At 41.1% G+C, this 13,022-nt stretch overlaps 1 protein-coding gene across 2 annotated transcripts in view; it reads right to left on the reverse strand.

Annotated features, from left to right (window-relative positions):
• Nucleotides 1–453: 453 nt before the first annotated feature.
• The window catches only part of LOC139759651 (uncharacterized), a 144,893-nt gene continuing 132,324 nt past the window's right edge, over nt 454–13,022 (reverse strand). For both annotated transcript variants that reach the window (XM_071682045.1, XM_071682044.1), the window contains exons 21-22: nt 2,348–2,456; nt 454–1,089 (exon numbers count right to left, since the gene is read on the reverse strand). In XM_071682045.1, the coding sequence (XP_071538146.1) occupies nt 1,025–1,089; nt 2,348–2,456 (174 nt within the window). In that variant the 3' untranslated portion in view covers nt 454–1,024. The remainder of the gene's footprint in view (nt 1,090–2,347; nt 2,457–13,022) is intronic.

Raw genomic sequence — 13,022 nt, forward strand, 5'->3', positions numbered from 1 at the left:
GTCTGAGTTTTTCCCATACAAATCCTCTATAGAAAACACCTGATTCACACATTCTTTTCTACCACATTATTCCTCTCCAATCTGATGCTCTATGCATCACACTACCTTCTCAATCACCAGTACACCACCTTCTCAATCACCAATGTCACATACAAGTTACCAGGTACACTTAACAAACTCATACCTTTGTAATTTGAAGCTTCTGATTTTTCTATCAAAATAAGAATGGAATGGAGAGAAAATATTACTTTTCATCAGAGGAAGATTTAGCCGCCAGGTTTGAGTTCAACATTCAAAACCTTTATGAGCTTAAAAATAAGGATAGGCAGAGTTGGTAGGATATGATTTATCATGACAGGTGAAAAGTCATTTATTCACTTAAGTTATAGCCCATGACTAAGATATAACCTTTCTTATTCAGGAAGCTTCATCCTATCAGAGTAAGAGACAGTGTAAAGGATGTTACCTTTATTTATTAATGTATATATCTTAATCAGATTTACACTGTTAAACTGGCAGTGACAAAACTCTGCATACAATTCTTATACCTATGTAAAGCATCATTTATAATGTACCATTTTTCCATCTATTGGAATGTAGTTAAGAAAAGAGTTTGAAAATTATGAAAAAATCAAATATCACCATATTTTACTACTTATGTGAGAAAATGTAAAATCACCTCTACAATTGCAGAATCTGTAACAAGTTTTTCATTACCCATATCATCATATGAATATATGGTTTAAAAGCTCTCAAATTCTTGCTTTCACTCCATAATTCAAGCATAGTAAAGCATATCATCTTAAAAGTCTTTACATTATGAGAGGCTCTCAACTTATACACTTCTCATTTCTTGAAAATGTGTTTTTCACTGGCAGATGTCAAGAGTCTTCCAAACTCCATACATCATTAAATGGAAATTGAACATTTGGCAGATTATGTGAAACAATCCTATTCCACAAGCAGATCCTCGAGAAGCAGTTAAAGTCTCCTGGTGATATATATTCGAGTGTAGTAAAAGTCACTATCTGCTAGACCACAGGTGTAGGTAATTGCCCCAGCCTACTGAGCTGCCACCATCTTCTTCACCTGAAAAATAAAAGATGTAAAATATTTGACATTGCAAGTAAATCATACATAAAAAATGAAGAAAGAAGGTCCCTTATAATACTATAAATCAATTCAATAAGAGGTGGAAATAGATGAACGGAGTACTTTGAAGGATTGTTGAGTTTGTCATTTAATAGGTTGCCACAGGTGGTATGTTTGGGATGAGGTGGTATGCACAGTAAGAAATTCCTCAACATGGTTCAATGAAAAGAGACGAGGTGGTGAAAGACCTGAGTAAGATGACATGTGGCAAAGGTGGCTAGCCTGATGACCGGCAGAAAGCATGTACAATGCCCTTGAGAAAAGGCAATGGGAAGAAGTGTGAATGTTCAAATTACAGACTGTTGAATATTCTTGGCAAGGTGTATGGGAGAGAGGTGATTGAGAGGGTGATTCAGGAGATAACTGTGGCTTAAGAGAGATAGATGATGTGTGGACATATGTTACCTTTGAAGAATGTATGTGAAAAATACTTGGAGATTCAAATGAGAAACTGCAAAAGTAGGTGACTGAGTGTGAAAGAATGTGTGAAATGAGGAACTGAGAGTAAGGTAATTATGTTTAGAGGAGCAGACGAACAGGTTAGCTGAGGTGAGCTGTGAGTTTGAATGGAAAAATTTGGAGGAGGTGAACTGTTTTACATAACTGGAAGTGGATGTGGCAGCAAATGGAGCTATGGAAGCAGGAGTGAGTCATAGGGTGGGTGAGGATGTGCAGTTCAGGAAGCACTGAAGAATGTGTGAAAAGAGAGGTCATTTTCTGGGGGAAGTGAAAATGGTTATGTCTGATGGTACAGTAATCCCAATGATGTTATGTGGATGCGAGACATGGGCTATAGATGAGGATGTGTAGAGGAGGGTGGATGTGTTTAAAATGAAATATTGGAGGTGAGGACAATATGCAGTGAGAGAGGATCTGATTAAATAAGTAATAATTGGTGTGGAGTGGTAATAAAAAAAAGTCTGGTTGAGAGAGCTAAAGAGGGTGCTGAAATGGTTTGGACATATGGAGAGAATGAGTTAAGAGAAGTTGACAAAGAGGATATGTGTGTCAAAAGTAGAGGGGACAAGGAGAAAGGGGAGGCCATACGGGTGATGGAAGGATAGAGTTTAAAAGATTTTGAATGATCAGGGTCTGAACATGAAAGAGGGTGAAAGGCATGCATGGGATAGATAGCATTAGAATGATAAGGTATATATGGGTTGTTTATTTTACAAGTGATTTAAAAGTAACCCACCACAGGCCAAGTGCTCCAGCTGTAACGTTTCAGCAGGTGACAACTGCAGAACCGTTTTCAAAACTGGCACCAAATGCTTCCTCTCTTCACCACTTCGTAGCACTAGAAACTGAAAGTTAGGTGATACTATTAACAAAAGTGAAATCATATATATACAAAGACATACATAAGTTGAAAATGTTCCATAAAGAACAAAATGCCATGTGACAGTTTGGACTCTTCAGTTACACACACACACACTGACATTGTTAATAGCAGGGCTCCATAAGAGTATACAACTCTCTCCCAATAATCCACATATACTAATCATGCATGCACTAACACACTGATCAGAAAGCAGAGATGGAACAAAGTTTTAACTTGTGCTGTTGCTTTTTCCTGATGATTGAGTCACCTGTGGTGACCTGTGGTGCAGGGGATAGAGGGTCATTGTACTCATAGGGCCAGTAAATTATATACTTTTGGGGCAAAATACAATTTCAGAGGAAGGATCTGGCAACAGGATGTGTTTGAATATTTGGTTTTTATATATATATATATATTTTTTTTTTTTGCTTTGTCGCTGTCTCCTGCGTTTACGAGGTAGCGCAAGGAAACAGACGAAAGAAATGGCCCAACCCACCCCCATACACATGTATATACATACGTCCACACACGCAAATATACATACCTACACAGCTTTCCATGGTTTACCCCAGACGCTTCACATGCCCTGATTCAATCCACTGACAGCACGTCAACCCCGGTATACCACATCGATCCAATTCACTCTATTCCTTGCCCTCCTTTCACCCTCCTGCATGTTCAGGCCCCAATCACACAAAATCTTTTTCACTCCATCTTTCCACCTCCAATTTGGTCTTCCACTTCTCCTCGTTCCCTCCACCTCCGATACATATATCCTCTTGGACAATCTTTCCTCACTCATTCTCTCCATGTGCCCAAACCATTTCAAAACACCCTCTTCTGCTCTCTCAACCACACTCTTTTTATTTCCATACATCTCTCTTACCCTTACGTTACTTACTCGATCAAACCACCTCACACCACACATTGTCCTCAAACATCTCATTTCCAGCACATCCATCCTCCTGCGCACAACTCTATCCATAGCCCACGCCTCGCAACCATACAACATTGTTGGAACACTATTCCTTCAAACATACCCATTTTTGCTTTCCGAGATAATGCTCTCGACTTCCACACATTCTTCAAGGTTCCCAGGATTTTCGTCCCCTCCCCCACCCTATGATCCACTTCCGCTTCCACGGTTCCATCCGCTGCCAGATCCACTCCCAGATATCTAAAACACTTTACTTCCTCCAGTTTTTCTCCATTCAAACTTACCTCCCAATTGACTTGACCCTCAACCCTACTGTACCTAATAACCTTGCCCTTATTCACATTTACTCTTAACTTTCTTCTTTCACACACTTTACCAAACTCAGTCACCAGCTTCTGCAGTTTCTCACATGAATCAGCCACCAGCGCTGTAATCATCAGCGAACAACAACTGACTCACTTCCCAAGCTCTCTCATCCCCAACAGACTTCATACTTGCCCCTCTTTCCAAAACTCTTGCATTTACCTCCCTAACAACCCCATCCATAAACAAATTAAACAACCATGGAGACATCACACACCCCTGCTGCAAACCTACATTCACTGAGAACCAATCACTTTCCTCTCTTCCTACACGTACACATGCAATACATCCTCGATAAAAACTTTTCACTGCTTCTAACAACTTGCCTCCCACACCATATATTCTTAATACCTTCCACACAGCATCTCTATCAACTCTATCATATGCCTTCTCCAGATCCATAAATGCTACATACAAATCCATTTGCTTTTCTAAGTATTTCTCACATACATTCTTCAAAGCAAACACCTGATCCACACATCCTCTACCACTTCTGAAACCACACTGCTCTTCCCCAATCTGATGCTCTGTACATGCCTTCACCTTCTCAATCAATACCCTCCCATATAATTTACCATGAATACTCAACAAACTTATACCTCTGTAATTTGAGCACTCACTCTTATCCCCTTTGCCTTTGTACAATGGCACTATACACGCATTCCGCCAATCCTCAGGCACCTCACCATATATATATATAAAAGGGAAGGGAGCGGGGGGCTGGAAATCCTCCCCTCTCGTTTTTTTTTTTTTTTTTTTTTTTTTTTTTTTTCCCAAAAGAAGGAACAGAGAAGGGGGCCATGTGAGGATATTCCCTCAAAGGCTCAGTCCTCTGTTCTTAACGCTACCTCGCTATCGCGGGAAATGGCGAATAGTATGAAAAAAAAAAAAAAAAAAAAAAAAAAAATATATATATATATATATATATATATATATATATATATATATATATATGGTGTTTTGACAAGAAAATAGTGAAGTTGGAGAAAAATGTAGCTTAGACATTGAAGCTTATTGATTCAGTGGTGAAATTGATGAGAACTGCTATTGACGTTTGTGTGAATAAATTGTACATTTCCTTTTCCACAGCCAGAGGTTGAACCATTATGTGACGTTCATTTTTTCATTCATTTCAAGCTAAAAGTTTGTTTTCTAAATTGTTTCTTACATTTTTCATATGTATATATATGTATGTGTGTGTGTGTGTGTATGTGCGTATGTGTGTGTATGTGTGTGTGTGTGTGTATATATATATGTATATTATCCCTGGGGATAGGGGTGAAAGAATACTTCCCACGTATTCCTCGCGTGTCGTAGAAAGCGACTAGAGGGGACGGGAGCGGGGGGCCGGAAATCCTCCCCTCCTTGTATTAACTTTCTAAAATGGGAAACAGAAGAAGGAGTCACGCGGGGAGTGCTCATCCTCCTCGAAGGCTCAGAGTGGGGTGCCTAAATGTGTGTGGATGTAACCAAGATGTGAAAAAAGGAGAGATAGGTAGTATGTTTGAGGAAAGGAACCTGGATGTTTTGGCTCTGAGTGAAACGAAGCTCAAGGGTAAAGGGGAAGAGTGGTTTGGAAATGTCTGGGGAGTGAAGTCAGGGGTTAGTGAGAGGACAAGAGCAAGGGAAGGAGTAGCAATACTCCTGAAACAGGAGTTGTGGGAGTATGTGATAGAATGTAAGAAAGTAAATTCTCGATTAATATGGGTAAAATTGAAAGTTGATGGAGAGAGGTGGGTGATTATTGGTGCATATGCACCTGGGCATGAGAAGAAAGATCATGAGAGGCAAGTGTTTTGGGAGCAGCTAAATGAGTGTGTTAGCGGTTTTGATGCACGAGACCGGGTTATAGTGATGGGTGATTTGAATGCAAAGGTGAGTAATGTGGCAGTTGAGGGAATAATTGGTATGCATGGGGTGTTCAGTGTTGTAAATGGAAATGGTGAGGAGCTTGTAGATTTATGTGCTGAAAAAGGACTGATGATTGGGAATACCTGGTTTAAAAAGCGAGATATACATAAGTATACTTATGTAAGTAGGAGAGATGGCCAGAGAGCGTTATTGGATTACGTGTTAATTGACAGGCGTGCGAAAGAGAGACTTTTGGATGTCAATGTGCTGAGAGGTGCAACTGGAGGGGTGTCTGATCATTATCTTGTGGAGGCTAAGGTGAAGATTAGTATGGGTTTTCAGAAAAGAAGAGTGAATGTTGGGGTGAAGAAGGTGGTGAGAGTAAGTGAGCTTGGGAAGGAGACCTGTGTGAGGAAGTATCAGGAGAGACTGTGTACAGAATGGAAAAAGGTGAGAACAATGGAAGTAAGGGGAGTAGGGGAGGAATGGGATGTATTTAGGGAATCAGTGATGGATTGCGCAAAAGATGCTTGTGGCATGAGAAGAGTGGGAGGTGGGCTGTTTAGAAAGGGTAGTGAGTGGTGGGATGAAGAAGTAAGAGTATTAGTGAAAGAGAAGAGAGAGGCATTTGGACGATTTTTGCAGGGAAAAAATGCAATTGAGTGGGTGAAGTATAAAAGAAAGAGACAGGAGGTCAAGAGAAAGGTGCAAGAGGTGAAAAAAAGGGCAAATGAGAGTTGGGGTGAGAGACTATCAGTAAATTTTAGGGAGAATAAAAAGATGTTCTGGAAGGAGGTAAATAGGGTGCGTAAGACAAGGGAGCAAATGGGAACTTCAGTGAAGGGCGTAAATGGGGAGGTGATAACAAGTAGTGGTGATGTGAGAAGGAGATGGAATGAGTATTTCGAAGGTTTGTTGAATGTGTCTGATGACAGAGTGGCAGATATAGGGTGTTTGGGTCGAGGTGGTGTGCAAAGTGAGAGGGTTAGGGAAAATGATTTGGTAAACAGAGAAGAGGTAGTAAAAGCTTTGCGGAAGATGAAAGCCGGCAAGGCAGCAGGTTTGGATGGTATTGCAGTGGAATTTATTAAAAAAGGGGGTGACTGTATTGTTGACTGGTTGGTAAGGTTATTTAATGTATGTATGACTCATGGTGAGGTGCCTGAGGATTGGCGGAATGCGTGCATAGTGCCATTGTACAAAGGCAAAGGGGATAAGAGTGAGTGCTCAAATTACAGAGGTATATGTTTGTTGAGTATTCCTGGTAAATTATATGGGAGGGTATTGATTGAGAGGGTGAAGGCATGTACAGAGCATCAGATTGGGGAAGAGCAGTGTGGTTTCAGAAGTGGTAGAGGATGTGTGGATCAGGTGTTTGCTTTGAAGAATGTATGTGAGAAATACTTAGAAAAGCAAATGGATTTGTATGTAGCATTTATGGATCTGGAGAAGGCATATGATAGAGTTGATAGAGATGCTCTGTGGAAGGTATTAAGAATATATGGTGTGGGAGGCAAGTTGTTAGAAGCAGTGAAAAGTTTTTATCGAGGATGTAAGGCATGTGTACGTGTAGGAAGAGAGGAAAGTGATTGGTTCTCAGTGAATGTAGGTTTGCGGCAGGGGTGTGTGATGTCTCCATGGTTGTTTAATTTGTTTATGGATGGGGTTGTTAGGGAGGTAAATGCAAGAGTCTTGGAAAGAGGGGCAAGTATGAAGTCTGTTGGGGATGAGAGAGCTTGGGAAGTGAGTCAGTTGTTGTTCGCTGATGATACAGCGCTGGTGGCGGATTCATGTGAGAAACTGCAGAAGCTGGTGACGGAGTTTGGTAAAGTGTGTGGAAGAAGAAAGTTAAGAGTAAATGTGAATAAGAGCAAGGTTATTAGGTACAGTAGGGTTGAGGGTCAAGTCAATTGGGAGGTGAGTTTGAATGGAGAAAAACTGGAGGAAGTGAAGTGTTTTAGATATCTGGGAGTGGATCTGTCAGCGGATGGAACCATGGAAGCGGAAGTGGATCATAGGGTGGGGGAGGGGGCGAAAATTTTGGGAGCCTTGAAAAATGTGTGGAAGTCGAGAACATTATCTCGGAAAGCAAAAATGGGTATGTTTGAAGGAATAGTGGTTCCAACAATGTTGTATGGTTGCGAGGCGTGGGCTATGGATAGAGTTGTGCGCAGGAGGATGGATGTGCTGGAAATGAGATGTTTGAGGACAATGTGTGGTGTGAGGTGGTTTGATCGAGTAAGTAACGTAAGGGTAAGAGAGATGTGTGGAAATAAAAAGAGCGTGGTTGAGAGAGCAGAAGAGGGTGTTTTGAAATGGTTTGGGCACATGGAGAGAATGAGTGAGGAAAGATTGACCAAGAGGATATATGTGTCGGAGGTGGAGGGAACGAGGAGAAGAGGGAGACCAAATTGGAGGTGGAAAGATGGAGTGAAAAGGATTTTGTGTGATCGGGGCCTGAACATGCAGGAGGGTGAAAGGAGGGCAAGGAATAGAGTGAATTGGAGCGATGTGGTATACAGGGGTTGACATGCTGTCAGTGGATTGAATCAAGGCATGTGAAGCGTCCGGGGTAAACCATGGAAAGCTGTGTAGGTATGTATATTTGCGTGTGTGGACGTGTGTATGTACATGTGTATGGGGTGGGTTGGGCCATTTCTTTCGTCTGTTTCCTTGCGCTACCTCGCAACCGCGGGAGACAGCGACGAGGTATAAAAAAAAAAAAAAAAAATATATATATATATATATATATATATATATATATATATATATATTATTTCTTCCTACAAAGTAAGTTCACAAACAGTTACAATCCAAGAACAAAATCAGAAAAGTAACAAATGAATTAAAATTTTGATTTAAAAGCCAAATTTGTACCTAGAATACAAAGGTAAGACTGGAATTGAAACTATCTCCAGGAAAATTCTGTGACTGGTGCAAGTAAGAGAGAGAGCTCTAAAATGAACTTTCACTTTTATGTGTTGTACAGTCTTTATCCTTGTGTATGTTTCAGGCTACACTGCTATTGTGATACAAGAAATTGCAAAGAGTGAAAGATAAACAAATACATATACTGAGACAAAAAGTGATTATGATATTCTGAAAGCAAAAATAATAATTCATTTATTCATTATGCTTTGTCACAGTCTCCTGTGTTAGTGAGGTAGTGCAAAGAAACAGACGAAAGAATGGCCCAACCCACCCACATACACATGTATATACATAAATGCCCACACACGCACATATACATACCTATACATTTCAACATATGCATACATATACATACAGACATATACATATATACGCATGTACATATTCATACATGCTTCCTTCATCCATTCTGCCAGCCACACAAGAAATATCACCCCCCTTCCCCTGCATGCGTGCGAAGTAGCCCTAGGAAAAGACAACAAAAGGCCACATTCGTTCACACTCAGTCTCTAGCTCTCATGTGTAATGCACCAAAACCACAGCTCCCTTTCCACATCCAGGCCCCACAAAACTTTCCATGGTTTATCCCAGATGCTTCACATGCCCTGGTTCAATCCATCGACAGCACGTTGACCCCAGTATACCACATTGTTCCAATTCACTCTATTCCTTGCACGCCTTTCACCCTCCTGTATGTTCAGGCCCCAATTGCTCAAAATCTTTTTCACTCCATCCTTCCACCTCCAATTTGGTCTCCCACTTCTCCTCGTTCCCTCCACCTCTGACACATATATCCTCTTTGTCAATCTTACCTCACTCATTCTTTCCATGTGACCAAACCATTTCAACACACCCTCTTCTGCTCTTATCAGCCCCACTCTTTTTATTACCACACATCTCTCTTACCCTTTCCTTACTTACTCGATCAAACCACCTCATCACATATTGTCCTCAAATATCTCATTTCCAACACATCCACCCTCCTCCGCACAACCCTATCTATACCCCATGCCTAACAACCATATAACATTGTTGGAACCACTATTCCTTCAAACATACCCATTTTTGCTCCCCGAGATAACATTCTCACCCTCCACACATTCTTCAACGCTCCCACAACCTTCGCCCCCTCCCCCACCCTGTGACTCACTTCCGCTTCCATGGTTTCATCTGCTGCCAAATCCACTCCTCGATATCTAAAACACTTCGATTCCTCCAGTTTTTCTCCACTCAAACTTGCCTCTCAATTGACTTGTCCCTTAACCCTACTGAACCTAATAACCTTGCTCTTATTCACATTTACTCACAGCTTTCTTCTTTCACATACTTTACTAAACTCAGTCACCACCTTCTGCAGTTTCTCACCCAAATCAACCACAAGTGCTGTATCATCAGCGAACCAAAACTGACTCACTTCCCAAGCTCTCTCATCCACAACAGACTGCATACTTGCCCCTCTCTCCAAATCTTATGCACTCACTTCCCTTACATCCCCATCCATAAACAAATCAAACAACCATAAAGACATCATGCACCCCTGCTGCAAACCAACATTTACTAGGAACCAATCACTTTCCTCTCTTCCTGCTCATACACATGCCATAGATCATCGATAAAAACTTTTCACTGCTTCTAGCAACTTACCTCCCACACCATATACTCTTAAAACCTTCCACAAAGCATCTCTATCAACTCTATCATATGCCTTCTCCAGATCCATAAATGCTACATACAAATCCATCTGTTTTTCCAAGTATTTCTCACATACATTCTTTAAAGGAAACACCTTATCCACACATCCTCTACCACTTCTGAAACCACAGTGCTCTTCCCCAATCTGATGCTCTGTAGATGCCTTCACCCTCTCAATCAATACCCCCCCATATAATTTCCCAGGAATACTCAACAAACTTATACCTCTGTAATTGGCACTATGCATGCATTCCACCAATCCTCAGGCACTTCACCATGAACCATACATACATTGAATATCCTCACCAACAAGTCAACAACAGTCACCCCCTTTTTTAATAAATTCCACAGCAATACCATCCAAACCTGCTGCCTTGCCGGCTTTCATCCTCTGCAAAGCTTTCCCTATCTCTTCTCTGTTTACCAAATCATTCTCCCTGACCCTCTCACTTCACATACCACCTCGACCAAAACACCCTACATCTGCCACTCTATCATCACACACATTCAACAAACCTTCAAAATACTCCCCTCATCTCCCTCTCACTTCACCACTACTTGTTATTACTACCTCTCCATTTGCCCCCTTCACCGATGTTCCCATTTGTCTTCTTGTCTTACACACTTTATCTACTTCCTTCCAAAACATCTTTCTATTCTCTCTAAAATTTAATGATACTCTCTCATCCAAACTCTCATTTGCCCTCTTTTTCACCTCTTGCACATTTCTCTTGACCTCCTGCTGCTTCCTTTTATACATCTCCCATTCATTTGCACTATTTCCCTTCAAAAACACTCCAAATTCCTCTCTCTTCTTTTTCACTAACAATCTTACTTCTTCATCCCACCACTCACTACCATTTCTAATCTGCCCATCTCCCACCTTTCTCATGCCACAGGCATCTTTTGCGCAAGCCATCAATGCTTCCCTAAATACATACCATTCCTACCCCACTCCCCTTACGTCATTTACTTTCACCTTGTTCCATTCTGCACTCAGTCTCTCCTGGTACTTCCTCACACAAGTCTCCTTCCTGAGCTCACTTACTCTCACCACTCTCTTCACCTCAGCATTCTCTCATGTTTTCTGAAAACCTCTACATATCTTCACCTTCGCCTCCATAAAATAATGATCAGACATCCCTCCAGTTGCCCCTCTCAGCACATTAACATCCAAAAGTCTCTCTTTCACCTGCCTATCAGTTAACATGTAATCCAATAATGCTCTCTGGCTATCTCTCCTACTTACATACGTATACTCAAGTATATTTCTCTTTTTAAACCAGATATTCCCAATGACCAGTCCTTTTTCAGAACACAAATCTAAAAGCTCTTCACCATTTCCATTTACTACACAGAACACCCCATGTACATCAATTATACCCTCAACTGCCACATTACTCACCTCTGCATTTAAATCACCTATCACTTTAACAAAATCAGAAATGATAATCAAGCATCACTGTGGTTCAGTTGTGTACGAGCACTGTGTATACAAAATTTCATCAGAAACGACTAGAGTGATTTCTAAAATCTCTTAGACTGAACTAGAGGTTAGACTGGGTAATTAAAGAATATATTTTTTTCATACATGTTTGCCATTTTCCCACATCAGCAAGGTAGCCCCAGGAACAGATGAAAAATTTTATCATTTATTCACATCCACTCTCTAGCTGTCTTGTACATCATGCCAAAACCAGAGCCCTCTATCCACAATCAAGCCCCACAGACATTTCCATGGTTTCCCCTAACCACTTCACATGGACTAGTTCAGCCCAATGACAGCACAATATCCCCTGTAAACCACATTGCTCCAATTTGCTCTATTCCTTGCACACCTCACCCCCTCCTGCACATTCAGGCCCCAGGCTTCCAAAACATCTTTAACTCCATCCTTTCACTTCTGCCCTGATTTTCCCTTTTACCTTGTTCCCTCCAATTCCTACATGTATACCCTGTTAGTCATTCTTTCCTCCCTCATCCTCCACGTCCATTTCAGGAAACCTTTTTATGTTCTTCTGTACATACACCATTTGATACCATACCTCTCTCTTACCCTATCATTTCCTATTTAAATTAAATCAACCCTCCTTACTTCACATAATGCCCTTAAACATTTAATTTCCAGCACATTTACCACATCCTTTACATTTTTGTTCAAAGCCAATGCCTTACATTCACACAACAATGACAGGATTCCTGCATCAAATGTACCCATCTTTGCCTTTAAAGACAGTGACCTCTTTCCACACATTCCTAAATGTACCCAAGACCTTTGCCCCCTCATCCACCATATGGCTCCCATCAGCTCCTATGGTTCCATTCACTGCCACATCCAATCCAAAGTATCTAAAATACTCCAATTCATCCAAGTTCTCTCCATTCAAACTCACACCTCAACTAAGCTGTCTCTTTTCACTACTTAACTTAATAAACTTGCGTTTACTTGCATTTACTTTCAACTTTCTCCTTTCACAAATGCTCCCAGTTTCTCACTTGATTCTGCCATTAAAGCTGTAACATCAGCAATAACAAATGACTCACCTTTCCCCCCCCCACCACCACCACAACAGACTGCATACCTGCTCCTCTCTCCAAGTCCCTTGCATTCATATTCCTTACCACCTAGATTAAACAGCCATGGTGACATCACACACACCCCTGCCTCAGGCCAAACTTCACCTGGAACCACCCATCCTTCTGTCAACCCATCCACACACATGCCTTAAACTCCTGATGAAACTCCCCACTACTTCTAATACCTTTCCTCCTACA

The sequence above is a fragment of the Panulirus ornatus genome, chromosome 33, assembly GCF_036320965.1.
Source record: "Panulirus ornatus isolate Po-2019 chromosome 33, ASM3632096v1, whole genome shotgun sequence".
Lineage (NCBI taxonomy): Eukaryota > Metazoa > Arthropoda > Malacostraca > Decapoda > Palinuridae > Panulirus > Panulirus ornatus.